The sequence below is a fragment of the Mesoplodon mirus genome (genome assembly GCF_964341445.2).
Source record: "Mesoplodon mirus genome assembly, chromosome: 1".
Classification (NCBI taxonomy): domain Eukaryota; kingdom Metazoa; phylum Chordata; class Mammalia; order Artiodactyla; family Ziphiidae; genus Mesoplodon; species Mesoplodon mirus.
This window is the reverse complement of record NC_138976.1, coordinates 69890230-69913184: the sequence shown is the minus strand read 5'-3', so window position 1 is coordinate 69913184 and position 22955 is coordinate 69890230. Positions and strand designations below refer to the sequence as shown.

At 36.3% G+C, this 22955-nt stretch overlaps 1 protein-coding gene across 4 annotated transcripts in view; it reads left to right on the top strand.

Annotated features, from left to right (window-relative positions):
* The window catches only part of KDM4C (lysine demethylase 4C), a 392092-nt gene that overhangs the window by 182710 nt on the left and 186427 nt on the right, over positions 1-22955 (top strand). For all 4 annotated transcript variants that reach the window (XM_082628071.1, XM_082628070.1, XM_082628069.1 and 1 more), the window contains exons 9-11: positions 15828-16021; positions 18956-19194; positions 21587-21900. In XM_082628071.1, coding sequence (XP_082484197.1) covers positions 15828-16021; positions 18956-19194; positions 21587-21900 — 747 coding nt within the window. The remainder of the gene's footprint in view (positions 1-15827; positions 16022-18955; positions 19195-21586; positions 21901-22955) is intronic.

Genomic DNA, 22955 nt, shown 5'->3' with positions numbered 1-22955 from the left:
TTAATGCCAGTTAAGTGCTATTTTGATGTTTCTTTCTTGATGATATAGAGACAGAAATGTATTTATATGAGTATAAACTTTTCCTGTTGAAGGCTTTTTTGTGTGTTGTGACTGGCATTTAAAATCTTAACTGGTTTAGACAGCCATATGGATTCAAGTCTCCAGATTAAAAACATGGGGCTAATTTATCTGTTTATCTTTAGGCCTGATATTCTAAACATGCTAATTGATCTTAATTGTTTTGAACATATGTAAAAGTGGAAATTTGAAGTAGTCTTCTGCTTTGGCAAATTCTTATTATAATGTTCTGTTACTGATTTTCTTGTTAATTTAACTTTTATGACTTGTTCCTGGCTCACAGTATATGTCTGTCTTACCTGATAACCCATTTCATTTCATTCTGACTATAAAACCATTTTCTTGTAAGTCAAATGCTAATTGTATTGCTCTGGTTTCAATTGTAGATACATTTCCAGTAACAATCTGGAGCAGTAGATTTAAAAATCCTTCCTATGCTCATAGATGATTTTAACTTTTCTTCTGAGTATGTCGTGTACTTAGTTAAGTGTGTAGATTCTGTCTTAAGATGATCGTAATGGGTCAACTTTCTCAAAAGTTGTAGCCTTCCACCTCCTTTTGGCGCAGAAAGAAAATGGACTGCCTCCTTGATGTATATCTTCAGATATCTGTCTGGTTTCTCTTACTGCACTTTCTTCTCTCTGGTTCTTTTATCACACTTGGCTTCCTTCTCAGACTTTTGTTCCCCATGTTGTGGCATAGATGACTGTTGGCTTTTTCTAGGCTAATAGACTAGGAACACGTCCTGAGATGAATCCCCTTTGCCTACCTGGTCGTGTGCGGATCCCTGAACCAGTCACTTGTCACTGGGATGGAATGTTTGATTGGCTCATCCAGCCTCACCTAAAACACAGGCCCTGAGCCTGGGGGAAAATTGTTTTTAGTGCTTTTTTTTAGTCAGAAAACATCCTAATAAAGAAAAGTCTTAGGAATGAACCACGTAATAAAATTTAGTGATTTAATCCTGCTACATCAATTTCAGTAAAATTTTTTGAACAAACCAAATAATGAATAGTAAATTATAAATAAAAACAGCCCTATTCAGTTTCACAAAACTTAACCAATGGTGAGAATTGCAAACTTATTCCAGATTTCTGTCCTCCCTCATGTAGCTGCTTATTTATGAAGTTTGGTAACTGTGCCCATCATACCTCTTTGCTCATATTAGGCACTGAAATGTTTGTGGAATGGATGCTGTCATAGCTTGTTACGCTGGACATTATTTCAGCAGCACAGGTATTAAATTGAATTGAGAAAGGATGTAATTTAATATTTGATTAAAGGACTGGGCCTTCTACTGTTAGTTTTCTTTTCCATATTCATTTCACAGAGAGGGGAGATAAAAGCTTGTGGTAGGGTAGCCTTCATGCTTCTGCACTTGGAAGGGAAGGCTTGCCATTTACAGTCTTGGGCCAGAGATTGTATGGATCAGGTGGACAATTTGCAACAGAATGGATTTCCCACACAGAATTAGAGTACTGGGAAGCCATTTACAACTTATTTCCTATGTTCTTGGACAAAGTAAAAAGGCAAAGGATGAGCAGACATGGTATGTGATAGTTGTTTATTGCTATAAAAAGTCCTCCCTGACCCCTGCCCTGCCTTCCAGAAGACCTCAGCAACAGTTCTTGGAATGTAAAATGAACCAAAACTGAAGTGATGAACTAGTGTCCTAACCCTGCCATTCCCAGTGCTTTACCTTCCTCTCCCCTTTAGTTGGGTCTCTCCAACCCCATGAGGAAAAAGGTTTTTGCATTTTGATTTAAAGGGTCAGTGCTATAGCTTGTATTTACTCACTAGTGAAGGCAGAACGTTCCTGGTTTTTTGTTTCTTGACAGTGATGGATTGTAGTAGGCAGCCACATCTGAGGAAATAAGTGAAACTACAGCCCTGAAATAATTTCTTATTACACATATAGCTGAATAATCTTTACTCTGATTATTGTGTAAGTTGTACAAATAGGGGTGTTTTTTTTGGCACCAGAAGTTTGGTTGGATATAATAGTTTTAAAGTGGAGTGGTCTTTAGTACTTGGCAGGATTTGAGGCTGATATCGGCTGTGTTTATGATTACTTTCTGGACTCAGTCCACTTTGAATTTAAATATATTTAAAAGTGTGAATATGAGGGAATGTAGTAATGAAAATTGCATTTATTTTGTAGCCTTTCTTTTTTTTAAGCATTTAGACTGATTAATGAGTTTCTGTAGAGTAAAAATAGAGCACATCCTACCAAATCACTTTCTAGATTTTATCAGTAGACCCATTGCCCCTGGGTTAGTGAAGGACTTCTCTTGTCCAGAGCTTGTTAATGATCATTGCAACAATGACAATTCCACATTTTATTTGTATCAACCAAATTCTTAGAGAGTGGATATAAAGTTAGAAATCTGAGTTGTAGTTTGTAGCTGTGTGTCATTTGCTGGACAAAAAAAGCATTCCTTAACATTTATGACATATTTCCATTAATTAAGGCAGAGTCCTCATATTTGCTAATGAAATACTTTGAGGTCTTCTAATGAAAGGTTCTACATAATGATAAAGTAATTCAATTTTTAAATAAATTCTGTAAATAGAAATGAAGCAAGTAAATAATTCACATATAGTAAGGTCAACATTAGATTTCATTTTCATTTTTGTTTTGCTTCTTACATTACGGGCAATATTCTAGTGTTTGGCAGTCATTCAGCTAGTATTTATGGAGCACATACTATGTGTTGGTGACAGTAAAACTGATCTGAGTCCTGTCTTCACAGCATGTAGGTTCTAGAGCAGGAAATAGACATTAACCAAATAAACATACAAACATATGATTAAAAATTGTTATAAGTGACCTGAAGGAAAAGAACAAGGTGCTAGGAAATGAAATACTTTTGGTCTGGGTAAATATAGAGAGATCAAGAGTGAGAGAGAAACTTCATCACTTAAGAAAGGGATTCATCTATTTATGGATATTTCCACTCCAAGTGTAGAGCTTTAGTCCAAGTAACCTCCTCATGCCATGCCCACTTCTACTTGTACCCACCACTTCTGTCCCCACACCTCTCTCCCCAGTATCAGATTTAAGGAAATGGATCAGTCTCTAACATATGTATGTGCATTATAGGTAGATAAATGTATATATTACATATCTGATCTCGTGTAACCTGTTTTCTCCACCTACTGGTAATGCTTTTCCATATCTCTAAATGTTCTTCCATAAGTTATACCATGAGTTTTTAAAGGAATACCCTCTTGTTTCTAGAAAATGTTTTTTTTTTCTGTTTTCTAGATCTTTGATAAACACTGCTGAAATGAACATTCTTAAACATAAGCTAGTACATTAAGTAATAATTATTTTCTTAGGATAAGTTCCCAGTTGTTAAATTACTGGTCACAGATTATTCATATTTTAAAAGTTTTATTACATATTTAAAAGTTCTGTGTTGCTAAGTCATTGGCATGATTTATCCTTAACACGTCACAGATTGGTTTAATGCAGCTTCATTTTTTGCTATTTTTAAAAAAATTTAAGCCATTATTTCTCTTTTAAAAAATTTATTTATTTTATTTTTCGCTGTGTTGGGTCTTTGTTGAGTGCGGACTTTTCTCTAGTTGAGGTGAGCAGGGGCTACTCTTCGTTGCGATGCGCGGGCTTCTCATTGCAGTGGCTTCCCTTGTTGCGGAGCACAGACTCTGGCGTGTGTGTTTCAGTAGTTGTGGCACATGGGCTCAGTAGTTGTGGCTCATGGGCTCTGGAGCCATTTTTTGCTATTTTTGAGTCTAAAGTCAAGCAAATAATAGTAATAGTCATGGAAGTTAGTTCTGCATGTTGGATCCCTATTGGCCTTAAACTGATTTAAATCCTGTTTTTCCCATCTTAATTTCTTAGAATAACAATGAATCCTCTTATAAGAATTGTTTTTCCATAGACTTTCCTATTTATGGTTTTCTAAATTTGGCCAGAGAGAAATTGAAGAAACACAAATCCATTGTGTGTTTTTCTATCTTCTATTTGTTTTTTTACTGGTTCAATGAATATATCTACCTTTTTCCCCTGCTTTAAATCATCTCACAAAATTAATAACAGAAAAGCTAATAGCAGTGCCAGACATATTCTCACACTTGAATGGGAATGCAGGAATTGCCAGATAAAATGAATCTGAGATGCTGAATTATTTACTTATAGTGCTGTGTGGTTTTCTAAGGAAGTATTGCTGAAAAAGTATCTGTTGTCAATTTAAATAATTTTATTTCCAACAAAATTATTTGTTTTCCTTTGATTATTTAATGTTAAATTTCCAATCATATTGTTAACATTAGAAAGGCTGAAATAAATTATACTTCTTCCTAAAGGCATTAATTTTTTGACCTAGTTAGCTTTTATCCGGTTGTCTCTTGTTTTGGAAATAGTGCCAAAGAATTTTTTATGTGGCAAGAGACATATGATCAGAGTGCATTGAGTGTGGGGTAGTGTTTATGACATGACTGTTAAATAAATAAAGATTTCATTTTTCCTGAAAAATATATTAAAAATTCAGTATGACATATAGGATTTAAAAATATGGTAACCTAGAATTTATTTGAAAAATAACAAGTTATATTTGTTTCTCCCAAGCGAGAGCACCCTTGATATATACGGCCAGCTCTCCGAATCCTCGGGTTCTGCATCTGTGGGTTCAACCAATTATGAATTGAAAATATTAGGGAAAAAAGTCTAGAAGTTTCCAAAAAGCAAAACTTCAATTTGCCCCCCACTTTGGTAGCTATTTATATAGCATTTACATTGTATTTATAACTATTCCCATAGCAGCTACATGGTATTAGGTATTATAAGTAATCTACAGATAATTTAAAGTGTGTGGGAGGATGTGCATAGATTATATGCAAATATTTACTATACCATTTTATATAAGGGACTTAGGCATCTGCAGATTTTGGTGTCTGAGGGCAGTCCTGGAACCAATCCCCCAAGGATACTGAGGGACAGTGGTACTATCCAGAGCTTCCATTCTGGGGATTACATTATGCATACATGGCCTTTTTATTCATTTTCCTCCTCATTTGCTCCTCCCTCTCCTCTTTAGAAAAACGGTATTTACTTATTAATCATATTTCCTGCATTGATAATAGTGTTTGAACTGTACAAAGAAAGATGGAAAAGGATTAGAGGATGTTGCCTTCACCTCCAGTTCCACAGAAGTGAAGAGGTGAACATCTCCAGCATTAGTCAGATGGTTCTTACCATGGCCAGTGTTCTATCGTGAAACCTGGGGCATGGCTAATTCTGCATTCAACCCCTTGAGTTACTCAGCGTGTTCCTATGTGCTTAGTGGCTCAGTGAATGGGAAGCTGAAAATCCCAGAGATGCTGCTAAGTAGGATGAGTCTTGCATCACTTGAACTTTTTTTTCCACTCACTATCCTTGTGACATCCAGCAAGTCACTTAGTATTTTTGTGCCTCAGTTTCCCATCTATGAATTATGATAATTAAAGTGGATTTTTTATTTCCTAAGGTTCATTCCAGGAGCAGGATGAACTTCTAATTATGTCCAATTAGTCATTAAAAAATATTTGCAAGATTCAAAAGTCAGTGTTTCTGAGCATCATGGGAGAAGGATTATATGTTGTATACTTCTGTGCATTTCTGTTGGCTCTCTCGCATATGATCTTACAGAGTCTTAGGAGCAAATATTTATATTCATAAATCACTTAGATCCCTAAGGCTCTGCAGAGCGCCATTTTTTATCTGATCTTGCCCAAATTTATCACCCGTATAAAGTGTGTGACATGCAATGTATGAATTCAGAACAAAATAACTTCATCTGTTCCCCAGTACTAAAGAGTTCAATTTCATGCTGTGTTTTACATGGCACAGTGGCAGTAGATTGTTTAATGTCTGTAACTCTGAACTTCCTTAACCTTTCTATCAGATACTTAGGTAAGTGTTGAGAAGCAGAAATTCTAAAAATAATTCCTACAGTTTTTTAAAGACCCCTGGAGCAAGCTATTTGAGCCCATTCCCCTTCTTTTTGCATAGTTTTTCATTGTCTATTTGAGCAGTGTTCCCATGGGTCAGAAAGATAGAGTTTCTAGTCTCATACCTTAAATTGCTTTATAATTGCCTTACTTTATAAGGGAGATATACCTTATAAAGTATGGTGAAGTCTGAAAATATTCAGAAGAAATTAATCTGAATCTATTAAAAGTAGGGAGAGCGGAGGAAACATATTTCGGAAAGTTGCTAGCTAGACTGGATAAACTCTATCAATACAGCATGATGTCATGCATAAAAAGCTAAAATAATGAGATCCAGGCATTTATTCTCAACTACAATTTCAACTTGGTTATGGGTCATAGAAAAAGAAGTTTAGAATGGAAAAATGTGGCCCATATTTAAATTAAAACCATTTAAAATGTGTTAAATATGGTTTGGTTTTGAATGTCCACAGTAGATTGGTTAAGAGTATGGGAGTTATTCTAGATTTGAATCTGGTAAAGGTTGTATTACTTGTTAGCGGGGTGACCTTGGGCAAATTAAGTAAAATTCTCTGAGCCTCTGTTTCCTCATACGTTTATAAAAGGTTATTTATTGAAAAAAATATTTTTAAGGGCCTCCAATCCTCTAGGCAACTAGAATGTACTTCTCAGAAAGACAGACACAATGTATATTTTCATGGTTTAAAATAGACTGGGAGGGGAAGGTCAGATATGGCAAAAGTATCTGAAATAATTCACAATAATGATTTATTAAAGTGAGAATAAGAACTTTAGTAGTGGTATCAGACTTTCTTACTATGACTATGATTATCTTTTTGGCCATTAGGGATATTTTAAAGCTACTTTCTTCTTTATGTCCATGAGAACAAAACATTTAGAAAATTTCTCTGGGTGTGTATCCTGGGATCCCCAGAACCTTTAAATGCTTTGTGCACCTCGACAACATCAGGGTTTTGTGAGCTCTGCAGAGCAGTCCAGGGAAAAACAAGGGATGTGCAGGTCTCCTGCAGAACTTGCTTCATTAATGGACATAAGGACAAAAGAAATGACCTTTGCATTCTTTATATACTTTCATTGTTAATTAATACTGATCTTAGAATTGTATTTCTTTTATCTCCCTGCTCAGTCAATGTAAACATAATTATATAGTTTACTCTTCAAGTGATCCGGTGAAATAGCCTATTATTTGTCTTTGACTGATATTATATGAAATGTTACTCAGGAAATCAAAGTGCTGTTCAAATATTATTTTCACCTTAATTAGTTCTAAGTATTTAACAACTCTGTTTCTTGTATTAAAATAATACAAGAGGGCTTTCCCTGGTGGCGCAGTGGTTGAGAGTCCGCCTGCCGATGCAGGGGACACGGGTTCGTGCCCCGGTCCGGGAGGATCCCACATGCTGCGAAGCGGCTGGGCCCGTGAGCCATGGCCGCTGAGCCTGCGCGTCCGGAGCCTGTGCTCCGCAACGGGAGAGGCTGCAGCCGTGTGAGAGGCCCGCGTACCGCAAAAAAAAAAAATAATAATAATAATAATAATACAAGAGTATTAAGGTAATACAAGTATTACCTTAATACTTATAAAGTAAGGTAATTATAATAATTTTCTCCCAAAATTATTAATGAAAAGGGTACATGAACAAATGAGCAATGATTGAATAAGTACACGGATGAAGTAAATCAGTATTATAAAGGATATTACATATGACCAAGGGATGAAGGCCCATTTGGTGTACAGTGATGGATGCTTTAAATATGTTCCATAGATAGGAACTGGCAAGAAATGGGGCATTTTCTGTTCTACTGTTACATTAATTTCACGCAATTTCTTTAGCTCATTTGAAGAATCCCATGGCTCTACCATCTTTGAAAATCAGTTCTGTAAAATATAAGTATTTGAGCCCAGACTGAAACTTTAAAGCATTATATTGCTTTACAACAGCATTTTGAGTTTCCTTCAGTATTTTGTGAGGAAGAGGGTTGGGAGGATCATAATCATAATCACGTTTAAGGAGCTCGGCTGATCAAGTACACTTAAAATTTTTTGAACCTTTGTGAGAGAGCCAGGAAGACATTTTTATATGAGGGAGCAGACTCAGAGCTCAAGACTTACCATTTTTACTCAGCTAGTAAGTAGAAGAGCTGTAGTCAGTTCAGGGTTCAACAAGTATATAGATAGAGCAGTGTGGCTACTGCTTATTCATCATATTAAACATAGTTGTATTCATTAATCTGGTGGAATAATCACCAGTGTGGACTTTAAAATTGCCTGGTTTCTTTAGCTCAGCACAATGTATATTAGATTCATCTACATTCATTATACTGATTCTGAATTCCCCCTTTTCTAATGTATACTTAGTTTTGAGTCAGCTAAGAAATACTGATCTGTTTGGAGTACTCCAAGGAGGGTGAAATTCTGTTCAGATTTGTTAACTGGCAATGAAAATTTTATGATAATAGAATGAATTGACTACAGAAGTAGAATATTCTACTTTAAAAAAAATTTATTTGGAATAATTTCAATATAAATAGGTTCCTTTACATTTTTTACAGTTAATTAACACATTAAATACTTTTATTCATTCTTAATTGTATGGTGAATGTAAAAAGAACGAAAGTTCCTTCAAAAATTTTTGTTGTATCTCAATAGGTTAGATACTTCTACAGATAGTATAATAATACCCTGTCAATAGATGTTGGCTTCATTAACTGCATAGTGCATTTATTTTCAAAAATTGTTTTTATTTAATGGTTCTTAGCAACTGTTTAAATTAGGCCATGTTTCTGTTAAAATAATTAATTAAATTCCATAAAAACTGAGTGGCTTCTCCATTGGAACACAATGCCAGAAAATATTGATCAGAAATACTACCTTAAAAATTTGAGTGCATATTGGAAAATTTTGTTTCTCATTCATATTTGAAATGAGAAATAACTAAGTATAATTGTACCAGAAAAAGTCTGGGGTTCCTGGACTTCTGCAAATTTAATATGGGTTAACAGTGTGGTAGTTTCCCAAAGAGCTGGGTCCTTTCTCTCCTATAAGTTTGGTATGATGCAGTAGATTGGATGTATGTTTATGTAGTTGTGAAATGAAGATGGAGATTCCAGAGTACAAGTGGATTGATAGTAACATAGTTTGTTTTAATGCTAACAAATTTACCAGCAGGTTATTTTTTTTTACATGTAGAGGGAAAGAAGAATTTTTAGGTTTTGGATATGACTAAGTTGAAAACAGATAAAAGGATTAAAAACAAATAAACAAAAACAAAAGGAAAAAAGGGTTAAAGAATAGGAAGGAATGAAAGAGATGTAAATCTGGAAGAATAAAGAGTAAATCATAGGGCTTCCCTGGTGGCGCAGTGGTTGAGAGTCAGCCTGCCGATGCAGGGTACACAGGTTCGTGCCCCGGTCCGGGAAGGTCCCACATGCCGCGGAGCGGCTAGGCCCATGAGCCATGGCCACTGAGCCTGCACGTCTGGAGCCTGTGCTCCGCAATGGGAGAGGCCACAACAGTGAGAGGCCCGCGTACCGCAAAAAAAAAAAAAAAAAAAGAGTAAATCGTAGATCAGTTGGTCAAAGATTTCTCTTGATGCTCTAGCGCTAGAATTGTCTAAACCTTTTTTTTTTTCCAGTGAGGTATCTGAGCTTCCTGAGTGCTAAATTATCTATCTATTTACTATAAAAGGTAGTTTGATGGTTTAGAATATAATTATATTTCAGGCCTAGTTACTGACTTTGGCTCTAATTAGTTATCACCATCAGTCACATTCTTGGTTAAATAAGAGGTTGCTATGCCTGAGTAGTATCTTTGTTATTACTTAGAGTAAACAGTAATGAATAGTTGTGTCTAATTATGTTAACACATTCTTCTTAATTCTTGTTGTCATAGCTAAAGAAAGTGTGTTGTTAGAAAACAATGAAGTGGAGAATATTTCTCTTCCCTTTATTCTTTATTTATGATGTTCTTTCAAAGGGCAACTGGTAATACAAACTTTTGGGTTCTCAAAGCAAATGAATGGTGATTCCATTGAAGGTTTGGCATTTTCCCATTTGATACACAGTCCCATATTTTCATAGCTTATGTGTTTGGAGATGTAAGACAGTTTTGCTATGTGTTGGATAGGAAATGGATGCTTCTTTCTTACTGTATTTCTGATTTAATGTAGTAATTTGGTTGTACCTTGGAGATAATTAACAGATAACCTTCAAAAACAATAATTTTCTTGGAGGGGGACTAGATTTTGATAAAAACCTAACTTTTCCAATTATTGATTTGAATTTTTGGAGGAAATAGGAATTGATATACTTGTTTGTGTTTTTAAAATGAGTCATTTTCATTGTTAAGTACAATGAAAATGGTTATCATAAAGGACAGTATCTTACAGTGTTCTTAGGTTTTAAGATACACCCACTACTCATGTGTCAACAGCAGACAGCAATATTTGCTTCATCAGACACTTATAAATATTCAAAACAAGAGTTTGCCATCATTGGCTTCTTTCCTCTTTTTGATTGTCCTATTCAGTAAATCTTTTTCATCTATGCATTGGTCCCTTTTTATAATTGTTGGGAAATTAATAATTTATAAGAAAAATTTAAACATTATTTATCCTCTTTGGGCTATGATATACTGTGGTTGACATTCATTGGAATTTTGTATGTAAGAAAGAGAACATTTTCCTGTATATGTACAGAAAATTAGTTTTTAATTCTGAGATTGATAGTATCTCATGTCTCTTGAAACTACATACATGGAGCCATCTAACACCAAGCTCTTATATTGATAAGAGGCCCCTTTTTGGGGGATACAGTAGAGAAGTCACATGAATTCATCCCCCACCCTCACCTTATTCTACCTTACAGTATCCTACCTGGCAGGATTCACTTGGGTCATGGTGTTTCCCCTCGTAAATGCCTCACTTCTATCGATCCTTCAGTTTCTGTTGTTTCTTCAAGAGGGGAAGCCGAGGAGTTGAGTCTGATAGGAAGGACCCAACCAGGAGCTGGATGTGCATCGCAGTGGGTTCCACCCATGACAAGGGCCCAGTCCTCTCACGTTATCTCTCAATCCCCTGCAAGGTCATAGTTGCTCTCCATTCTTCAAAACCTCTGTGCACTTCTCCTTCACGCTTAAGACCACTTGTTATACCGGAAGCCTGATTCTTACTTCCTCAGTTGCTTCAACTTTCCCAGTAAGGCAAAATTTAATAACACTAAGAACCTCTATATTCTTGTAGTCAGACCAATTTAAGGCCTTGTCCCCTGTGTGTCTGTGTCTCTTCTTGTCTGATAAGGGCACCAGGCCCATTGGATTAAGGTCCCACCCTACTCCAGTAACCCCGTATGTAATTACTTCTGCCATAACCCTTTCTCCAAATAAGGTCCGCATTCTGAGGGGGGTTAGCACTTCAACATACCTTTTGGGGGTTGGGGGAGGGAGACACAATTTAACCCATAACAGCCACATCAAGTGGCTGTTAGGCTTGTTATCTTATTTTAAGCTATTCTTTCCTTAGTTCCTTCCTAATTATCATTTAATTGTTATAAATAGACTGAAAAGCAGGATAATTTCACACATTTTTGCATACCTTCAAAACCTTCCTTATCAGACATTTGCACATGAGAGGTTTTTTTCCTCCCATAATTAGCCATCCTGTGTGTCACAAAGAAAATATGTTAAAGTAATACCTCAGTTTGGGTTTTTATTAAACATCAACTTCTTATTTTATTAATCATATATTGTGGTTATATGAAATTTCCAATACTACAATTCATATGACTGAGTATTTGCTGCCTTAGAAAGTTGCTGATTTTTAGAAACATTTTCATGTTGAAATTAGATTGCTGGTTTTCAGTGTAAATAACGGAGAGCATGAATTTGATTTCCTGGGAGATAGGAACAAATAATCATGATTCTGTGTAACAAGTCTTAGGGTGGTGAAATATGGAAGAATTCAGTGCTTAACAGACTACTGACGATTCCCTTTAAATTTGGACTTAGCCATTACATACATTACATATTACATAACTAGTATGAATGTTCTTAAAAGAAACAGTAAGAAGGGCCTCCCTGGTGGCGCAGTGGTTGAGAGTCCGCCTGCCGATGCAGGGGATACGGGTTCGTGCCCCGGTCTGGGAGGATCCCATATGCCGCGGAGCGGCTGGGCCCGTGAGCCATGGCCGCTGGGCCTGCGCATCCGGAGCCTGTGCTCCGCAACGGGAGAGGCCACAACAGTGAGAGGCCCGCATACCGCAAAAAAAAAAAAAAAAAAAAAAAAAAAGAAACAGTAAGAAAAGCCATTCTTATTAGTGTTTTGAATTCATATCCAAAATAGATTACTTGAGAAGTATTACCTATTATTGGTTATTGCTCTTTGTACCAATATGTAGTCTGTAAATTTCTTTGTTTCTAAATGGGAGTGTTAATGTCTTCCGTTCCTACTAATAAAGTCACATAACACGTTCTATTAAATGATCTCATCTAATCTTTAGGGCTTTAAGATGAGTGTATTATTTGTCACTCTTGACAAGAGTAGATTTTCTCTGTGCTGTTGAAGTTTACTTCAACTATTTTTGACTCTGGCATTGTTCCCTTGCATTATTTTGGGTATTTTATGACTCTATTTCTGAATACTTAAAATCAAAGGCAAGACATACATATGTTTTATTTTAAGGAAGTCTTAGAGTTTATTTTTTTCTTAAACTTTTTATTTTCAGATAATTGTAGATTCACATGCTGTTGCAAAAGATAATACAGGTAGATCCTGTGTATCCTTTCTGCTGTTTTCCCCGATGGTAACCTCTTACAAAACTATAGTACAATATCAAAAAAGAGGAAATTGACAATGATAGAGTCAAGATACAGAATATTTCCACCACTGCAAGGATCCCTCACATTGCCCTTTTATAGCTGAACCCAGTTCCCTCTCACCATCATCCCCTCCCTTAACCCTGGCAACCATTAATTTGTTCTCTATTTCTATAATTTAAGACATATTCTTGTATTGAGTCAAACAATCAGTTGAGTGGTAGATCTTGTATGTGTACAAAATTCAAGACTTCTAGGAGAGAGGAATGGGAAATTAAAATCTAGGACAAAATTCTTGCTGTGGAAACTTATATCATTTATATTGTCCACTCCTTTTTCTTCATGAAGCAAATATTAGTAACACTATATGAAAATAATAGAGTCTCTGCTGGTGAGTCTAAACTTCATTTCTTCCTTTAGTGAAAGGTTGCGTCTTAAACCAAAATATCTTTAAATTTCTCAGAATCCTCACTTTCCATATTTCTAAGCTAATTATAGTAAAAATGACTTAGAACTCTCTCTTTATAGGCATGCCTCAGATATTGTGGGTTCAGTTCCTTTCCCCACAATAAAGCGAGTCACACAAATTATTTGGTTTCCCAGCGCATATAAAAGTTATGTTTACACTGTACTGCAGTCTATTATGTGCAATAGTACTATGACTAAAAAAAAAAACCACAATGTACATACTTTAATTAGAAAATACTTTATTGCTAAAAAATGCTAACCATCATTTGAGCCTTCAATGAGTTGTAAGCTTTTTGCAATAGTAATATCAAAAATCACTGATCACAGATCACCAAAATAATGAAAAAGTTAGAAATATTGCGAGAATTTCCAAAATGTGGCACAGAGATACAAAGTGACCAAATGCTGTTGATAAATGCTGTTGGAAAAATTGATAGACTTGCTTGATGCAGGGTTGCCACAAACCTTCAATTTGTAAAAGGCTCTTTATCTGTGAAGTGTGATAAAGCAAAGCACGATAAAGCGAAGTGCACTAAAATGAAGTTTGCCTGTACTTAACTAATAATAGAAAGCAGTGGTGTAGATAAATAATACTCCATTCAGAAGAATAATTGGTACAAGTTACATTCAGTGTTTTCTTTGGATGGCAGAATGGTGAGCAGGAAGGCATTGTGGTAGGAGCAAAAGCACTGAGGTAAGGAAGCTCATGGTGACTGCTCCCTGGGTTGAAGAGGAATGTTCATGTTGACTTGCAGTGGGAGAGAAACCTGGAAATCTCACTAGTGGAGTCCAAGCTTAGAGCCCTTGAATGCTGGGCTTAGGACTTTATTTTATAGGCAGAGCAGAGTATTACATCTTATTGAACTCCGAAGTGAAAGATGATGAGATATTTGAGGGAGATTAAAGTGACAGATATAAAGATGAATTGGTGCTAGGAGAGACTGCAGGCAGAGAAATTAGTTAGCTTTTTTATGTTTTTTATGTTAGCATCTGACAGTGAAGGTGTCCTGGTAAAAGGATTTCTGCAGGTAGAGGAAGAGCTAATTATAGATGATGACAGACTGGATTTCTAGGGATAGAAGGCAAAGGAGGGATTAGGAAATGTTGATTGTGAATATAGGAGAATAGAAGGATTGTCATATCATTTATAATAAAATTTTTGTTTGCAGTTGGAGAAGCCGGTTTTAGGCATACTGACTGTTAGCTGTGTCCTGAACTGTTTTTTTTTTTTTTTCCTTTTTTCTTTTTCTTGAACTTTCAAGGCAAGATTGGAACTCTCTGGAGGAAGTTTTAGGCTGGAGATTATTAGGAAATTTTAAATTAATTTGCATGGAGATGATAATTGTATTGCCAAAATACTGAAAGACTGTTTCAAGGCTGTTATTGAGTCAACTAGTCTGTTGTCAGGTGTGTTAGGGATGGTTAAGGTATGTTAGTTACATCTTTGAGACTATCTCTGTTTCAGTATTTGAATTCTGTCTGTTCCATTGCATGGAGTATTAACCTAGACACAGTATAACCTGTGTGAGGTCTTTATAGGAAACTTGCTTTATATGATATGACTTCTAACTATATATTCATGAGAATCAAAGTTCTAGTGAATTCAAAATAATCTTTTCTTTGAACTTCTTAACACTATTCCTTCTTTCTAGTGGATATGATTGTAGTGGTGATGGTGGGTGTTTCATGTGATATGATGTAGAAGAGACTGTTTATTTGCTCCTAATTGTTGGTTACTTTGTGAGAGTATATTTGTTAATAAACATTAATGTGATTAAAATATATCTTGGAGAAAATTTATCTCAACCTATTGGTTAAATTATTCTAACCACACATTTATTAGCTACTTTTATTCATTGTCATCCTAGGTTTTCAGCTTTACAGTATTCAGCTCACTGATGCATCCTTGTGCTGGGAGGGTAATCCTTCTGTTGCAGGCATGCTTTCAAATGTGTGCTCTTTCCTTTCAGTTGTTCTTGGTACACAGTTTCCAAGAACTCTGCAATGCATTTTAACATCTTATTCTACTGTTTATAGATGTGAATATACAGGTTGTCACCTCCATTCAGAAGAAATTGAGTTTATTACTCACTGAATGTTTTTCTTAAAACTTAAAAAAAATATTTATTTTATTTATTTATTTTTATTATTTTTCGGTTGTGCCAGGTCTTAGTTGTGGCACACGTGGGATCTTCGCTGTGGTGTGCGGGATCTTTTTTAGTTACAGCATGCGGACTTCTTAGTTGTAGCATGCATGCAGGATCTAGTTCCCTGACTAGGGATTGAAACCAGGCCCCCCTGCATTGGGAGTGTGGAGCCTTACCCACTGGACCACCAGGGAAGTCCCTATTACTCACTGAATGTTTGAAAATGTAAAACGTTATTCTCCATTATGTAGTGACTAAGTATTTGTGTATGGTACATTCAAAGGACAACTCAGTGTGACTTTCTGTAGTTAGCAAAATGTTTAAAGCACTCCAACCCCATTGTGTTTCAGTGCACCTGCAGGAAAGACATGGTGAAAATTTCAATGGATATCTTTGTGAGGAAATTTCAGCCAGACAGATACCAGCTTTGGAAACAAGGAAAGGATATATATACCATTGATCACACGAAGCCTACTCCAGAATCCACCCCTGAAGTAAAAGCATGGCTGCAGAGGAGGAGGAAAGTAAGAAAACCATCCAGGAGGTAATGATCCCGCCCACACCCCATCCTACTTGTACTTACTCAGTTAAAATGGGTCCTTGAACATAATGTTCTCAAAGACTATTTATTTGCTTTTTTTTTCCTGTTTATTCACCATCAGTTTACTTAATACCTTATGAAAAAATTGAGGCAAACTATTTTTAATTCTTTGGAAGTATAACAAATAAATAGAATATAAACAGAGATGTATATTGTATTTGAGAATATTTTTGAAGTTGCAATGCATGAGAAATAGAACAATTCTAGACCTTCTAAGCCCCTTACATTAATGTATTTAAAGATTTATCAGTGCCCTCTATTCATCTCCTTATTTTTGTCAACTTCAGTAACTCGATTTCCAACTTTTTAATTTTGCTACTGATTTTGACTTTTAGTAGTTTTCTTCTTCATTTGTCAAACATCTCAGATATTACTTTTCTCATTGGGATGCCTATATATTTTGCTACATTATACACACTTGGCATTATTCTTTCACAAGGTGTAAATCAGAGCATGTGGTGTTTCTATAACATGGTTGTCCCTGTGTACTTTAATCTACATTCCATTTTTGTGGCCAGTGCCATTTCAAAAGCCTTTAGGCCTGTTGTGGTCGTCTTGCTGTCTTAAAACACATTAAATAGGGTGTGTGTTATGTTGCTCAGGTCCTCAGGCAACCTTTTTAGACTTTTATATTTTCCAGGTTTATATTACATTTTTACTCTCCAGTATTACTCATTGTTTTTCTTTCAGATTGTAAAAGTAATATTTGTGCATTGGAGAAAATTTGTAAAATAAGGAAAGGAATAATGAAGGAGTCCCAAATCCCCCATAACCTCACAATCCAGAGATAGCCAGTGTTAACATTTTGTATATATCCTTTACATATATTTTTTATTTATTATATAATATTATATACATTTCCAAAATTGGGGCCATGCTCTATTAATAATTTGATGACCAGTTTTGTGTTTTTTCATGTAACTGAATGATTTGATACAACGTAATTTCTAATGCCTGCATGTATTTAATCTCCTGTATTTGGACCTGTAGCTCGTTTCTAGTTCTTTGCTACTAACCAAATAACACTGTAATTTTAAGTCTTTGCCCACACTTCTGTTGCTTATTTTCTGACTCTCTCTCTCTTGCCCCCCTCCCCGACATTTTATTTTCTACTGTTTTAGAATGCTAGTGAGTGGAGGAACCTTAAGAACATGGAGTGAAACCAGCATTTTATAAGAGATACACTTGACGTACAGAATTAGTTAGTAGCAGAATTAAAACCCAGGTGTTCTTATTTCACCCTATAGTCTACAGCAGTAATTTTCAAACTTTTAGTCTTCAAATCAATTTAATAGGTTAGGAACAACATTTTAAAATTAGGAAGTAAAAGAGAATAAAATGCATTGTAGTTCTTCCCATGAGGTAAGGGTAAGTATTAATTCATGACATGTGTGAGCATGTGTGTATGTGTGTATTGTGTCATCATCTGAAATGTATAACTTACTGTGGGTTGCATTCAGAAAAGTTTGGGAAACACTGATTCAGAGAGTCACTGTGTTTTGTAAATGTGCAAATCTGCATTTGCCAAAACAGTTCACTGTGGAAGGAGGCAGTAGTCAGTCTTGAGTTCAGTAGCCAATAGCACATCTTGAGAATTGTTCTTTAATGGACAGAAAACACAGTACTCTAATTAGGTGTATGATCTGGTCTCTTAGTTACTAACCACAGTGGTCCTTGTGGGTTGACATTGAATATAGATCTGTGACATTGAACAGATTCGAAGTGCCTTTCAGTAGGTTAAAATAATCAGTGGTCTTTGCTCACCCAGTTAGAAAGCCTAATGTTAAGGGGCTTGTTTATTATGCTCATCTTTGTGGTTTGATCATCGAGTTTGCTGATCTCCCTTAAGTAATATGCTATATGTAGGAAAATCTAATGAAGGGAATGATTCACTGAAACCTCAAAGAGATGTCAGCCATCTTATTGTAAGTGTACTATGCTATTCATAATGTAGAGATATTCCACATAGGCCACTGCATGGGTTCTCAGTAAAGTGATGATGATACCAATACTGCTGCTTCCAGCAGCAGCCAAAGCTAATTTACATAGGTTATCCCTGGCTACCCCCTTTATCTTATCTGTGACTTCCTATAGAAAAACACTGATGTGTTTTCTTGTGTGTGTGTGTGTGTGTACTCTGAAGTACATGTTGTTTTGATTTGAGTTGTAATTCTTCTTAAATGAAAGTGTTAGAAATGTGTCATATACAAAAAGCATCTGCAACAAAGCTATCAAGTGACTTGCTAGAAAATACTAGAAGAGGAAAACTTGAAAAATGGTGTCCACTCTGAAAATAAATAATACATTGATATAAGATGTGAAATACATATGGTTAGCCTTCCTCCTCTCTTAATTCCTTTAGCTAATGATAATTGGCATTTAATCTTAATGCTTTTCATGCATATTTCAGAATTATACGAAACTCAGGGAAATACAGCCACAAGTTCACCTTGGAATGTAAATAATCTACTCAAATTTTAACAGCAGCTTTATGGAATCTCCTCATTTCCTTTTTCTTTCTTCATTATCTAAATAATATTTGCTTTTATCCTTATATCATCATTTTTCACTTTATTTTTATTTTGAGCTTTAATATTGTTATAAAATTTTAAGTGATTTTCCAATAATGTTTAATAATCAATAATGTTTAACAATTTAGAGTTGTTTTAATTTTAATTTTTAGTAAATTGTTATTAAAACTGTTAACATTTCAATTTCAAATTTGATCTATTCATCGTGAAGATTATCTTTGTATAATGTGATTAAAAACCAGTTTTTTCTTCTCTTTTTTCATTAAGTGAAAATAATATTTGTATATATGTTTTTTCCTGTCCATTGGAAACATTGTGTTCTGACTATAGCTTCTTTTGTTAAAAGATTCCAGTGCACTAATTCTCACTCTAAGAGGCCTAAGAATGAGGAGGATGAGGAAGTGTCAGCTTCAGTTGATGGGGCAGCGGGCCCCACTCCTGACCCAGACCCAGATGAGCTCATGGACAGTGAAAAGCCAGAAGAAGCAGTGAAACTAGCAAACACAGAAGTACCTTCAGAGGAAGAGGCCTCTGCTAACAGGATGCAGCTGGATCACAGTTTATCAGATAATATCAGATTTGCAGGTGAGAAACTAGCTGCTTATGTTTCACATATTAGTAGTAGGTGATTGTTGATCTGCCTTAAATCTGGGTTTACTAGGGCAGATATGTTACTTTTCCACGTAGCTTAACCAATAAGCTATCTAAAACTATGCGGTAACTCAATCAAAAGGCCAAGGGAGTGTTATGAAAATCAGAAGCACCACTGCTACAGGTAATGGAATTTTGAGACAAGCAACCAGCAGTGCCTATTTCGTTTAATAAAAAAGAAGATTCTAAAATGAAAAAAATTTATTTTTAGTGCAACTCAATTTATAATATACAATACATTTTTTGGAAAGCTTCTCTTGAATTCACATGGAATAGAGAAAACCAATTATAGATAATTCTTTGCAGATTCTTAGCTTCGACTTAATTTTAAGAAGAAAATAAAGATTAAGGTTTTATAAAAGAACAGCAAACATCATTCAGTCCTGTGAAATGTGTATATAGTCCCCTGGCTGTTTCTCTGCACCAAAGCCATCATCTGTAAATCTCAACTGCTTTGCTTTTCCCCGCTTTTATAGCATATTTCTCTGAAACTGTTTTAATGCTTTGCCTCTTTAATAGTTGTTGGAGATTTTGTCCTTTTCCTAATCGAGCTTGTTGGTAATTCCTGTCTCTCTCTCATACCCCTCATCTATTGTATCCTTCAATTGTGGGACTCTCCCAAATCCAACCACCCCCTTGCTTCCTCTTTGTTCAAGGCACGTTATCTCTTGTCTGGACTGTTGCAGAAATTACTTCCTTCCTGTTTTGCCTGTGTCCACTCTAGTCACCCCTACTAGTCAGTTCTCCATATGGCAGTCATAGTGATCCATTTAAAAGATGTGGTTTGTTTTGTCCCTACCATCTTATTGCTCTTAGTGCACTTAGAGTAAAAGAAAAAGTCCTGATCATTGTCCTAGTTAATCGGATCCTTGGCTGCTTCTCTATTCTTACTACCTTTTGCTCTTGAAATATCTATGTTAATAGAGTTTAAATCATAGACAGTTTTTTCACTGAGTTTATATTTAATTGGAGAGTTAGACAAATAAATATATAATTCCTATCTAGTGTGCTAAGTGCCACTAGTAGAGATGGCATAGGGTGTTCCTGGAATACCAAGGAAAGACCTGAAATAGACAGGAGGCTGGACTGGCAGGGTTTCTTGGAGTAGGTGATATCTGAATTGACTTGTGATGAACACATGGAAGATAGAAAGTAAGGAAGGTAGGGAAGGGAATAGCAAGCAGTACAGAGAACATTTACGCAGTGCATACGGATATTTCTTTATAGTCTCTCACTGTAGTTTTTTTTTGTTGTTGTTGTTTTTAATCACACTAGGTTAAATTAACTACTTTACAAATTACTGGGTAGTTTAAGCTAAGGGTACCCAGGTTTATTATTTGTGTCACTGCCTGGTCTCTTGCATTTTGACTTCCAGGTTTTGAGACCTGGCAGAGCATTTAATAGAGGACTTGGCTAGGTGCAGCATCCAAGCTACTATGTGATAGGTGAAATGGTGCTTGTGTGTGTATGCGTGCACGTGTATGTGTAAGGAAGGGAGGAGGGTGAATAGAGATGGCTGTAGAAGAGAAGTGCATGTGATATTCTTCTCCTTTCATATGCTGTCATTGTATGATGAAGGATTAGTATAGGAAATAATTTTTATTTGACCTCACAGTTTTACATGTGGTTTTTTTTTTTAATATAAATTTATTTTTGGCTGCGTTGGGTCTTCGTTGCTGCGCATGGGTTTTCTCTAGTTGCGGTGAGCGGGGGTTCTCTTTGTTGCGGTGCACGGGCTTCTCATTGTGGTGGCTTCTCTTGTTGTGGAGCACGGGCTCTAGGCGTGCAGGCTTCAGTAGTTGTGGCTTGTGGGCTCTAGAGCGCAGGCACAGTAGTTGTGGCGCACAGGCTTAGTTGCTCCATGGCATGTGGGATCTTCCCGGACCAGGGCTCGAACCCGTGTCCCCTGCATTGGCAGGCGGATTTTTAACCACTGTGCCACCAGGGAAGTCCCTACCTGTGTTCTTTAGATACATCCTCTGAGCTGGAATGTTTCATCAGTAGCATATATTGAAATTAGATTCTTATTTTTTAGAAAAATCTCAACTTGCTATTGCTTGGGTAATTATTGTTATTGCCTTAGCTTTTGACATTGGTCTGCAGTGGAACCTCTATTCAAATCCCTTATTTTGTCAGTAAGTATATTATTTTGCCACCTTAACAATTACAAAGGCTGCGTGGTGCTTTGGTGACTTTTCCCACTCAGGTCTTTAGTGGAAATTTAGAGGGAAAGTTTGATGGTAGAAATTTAGTTGAGAATAGTTCAGCAGTTCTCAGCAATAACACAGTGTAAGATTTATTAACAGTCTTTTGTTTTACTCCTCAGGAAACGTCTGCCTAAGCACATCTGTGGCAGAGAAAATCAAAACTGAGGCTGACCAAACCTGTGCCACAATTCCGTCTTCAAATCCCAGTGATGCTGACGATTCCATGTCTATTGGCCATGTTATGTCTAAGGAATCAGAGCCACCCAAGCTTCCATGGCCAAAGTCACCTGAGTCGTGCTCCTCTGTGGTGGAGAGTAACAGTGCTTTGACAGAGGGAGAAGAGAGTGATGTGGAGATCCATGGCGTAGGCCTTGAACCTGGGGAAGTCCCAGAGGTCCCCAGTGGAGATAGAAATGGCTTCAAAGCCCCCAGTGTACGTGGCAGTGTCAATTTTTACCATATTTATTATGTTGTCAAGGCACTTTCTGAAAACAGAATGCTGTGCATCAAAATCTTGCTTTAGGGCAGAAATAACATTTCACATTTATGGGTCTTAATCATATTTCCTTCAGTGACCGGGAGGTAAGCCTTCTGTGAGGTCTGGCTCACATGGTAATAATTCAGAGAACATGGACCTTTTGGCCACATATTGGAGCTTAATTTTCTTACTTTAAAAATTTTTCTAACACTAAACTCTTTATTTTGAGATCATTGTAGATTTATATGCAGTGGTAAGAAATAGTATAACAAGGTCTTATGTATCCATTTTCCCCCAATAGTGTCTTCTTGGAAAACTATAGTAGAATATCACAGTGATATTGACATTGATCCAGTCAAGATAAGAGTGGTTCTGTCACCTCCAATAGTAGCCAGGCTGGAAATAACTTCAGTTGCAGGGCTCTGGCCTCCTTCTGCCAATGCTTAATACCTCTGGGTTGCAGGCTTCCCACAGCCTCTATTTTAAGATTAGGGCTCATCTGGTCATGCTTTTCCCTGACTCTTTCCTCATGGACTCTGAATCTAGGGCCAGGCTGACCCTTCTGATCCTGCCCACCACGGGAACCAGGCCTTTGCCTCTTGGAAAACTCAAGATCCCTTTTGATTTCCAGCCTCCCCATTCTAACCCTTTGCATAGGGCCTCCCTGTTTCTCATATGTTCTTGTACGATGTTAATATCATATGCTTTCAGTGTAAACTTTCACTGTAACTTGAAGATTGTGAGTGTATCAGCCAAGCTACGATTGCGTGTAGTGATTGTCATAATTTGGTAACCTCTTTTGACCTGCACAACTTGATAAAGGAGTTCAAGTGGATGAGTAAGGGAAGCCTCAAATGTTTGAGCTGATAAGTTGTGCTGGCCACTGAACAGACCCGCTTCTGGATTGCTCCTGGTCATTTCAACTCATCACAGGCCTTTTGTAGCTTTAGTAGCAAGGGAGAGTAAATAAAGACATCAACTTGGAATACTCTGTTTATAAGTAGTTTTAA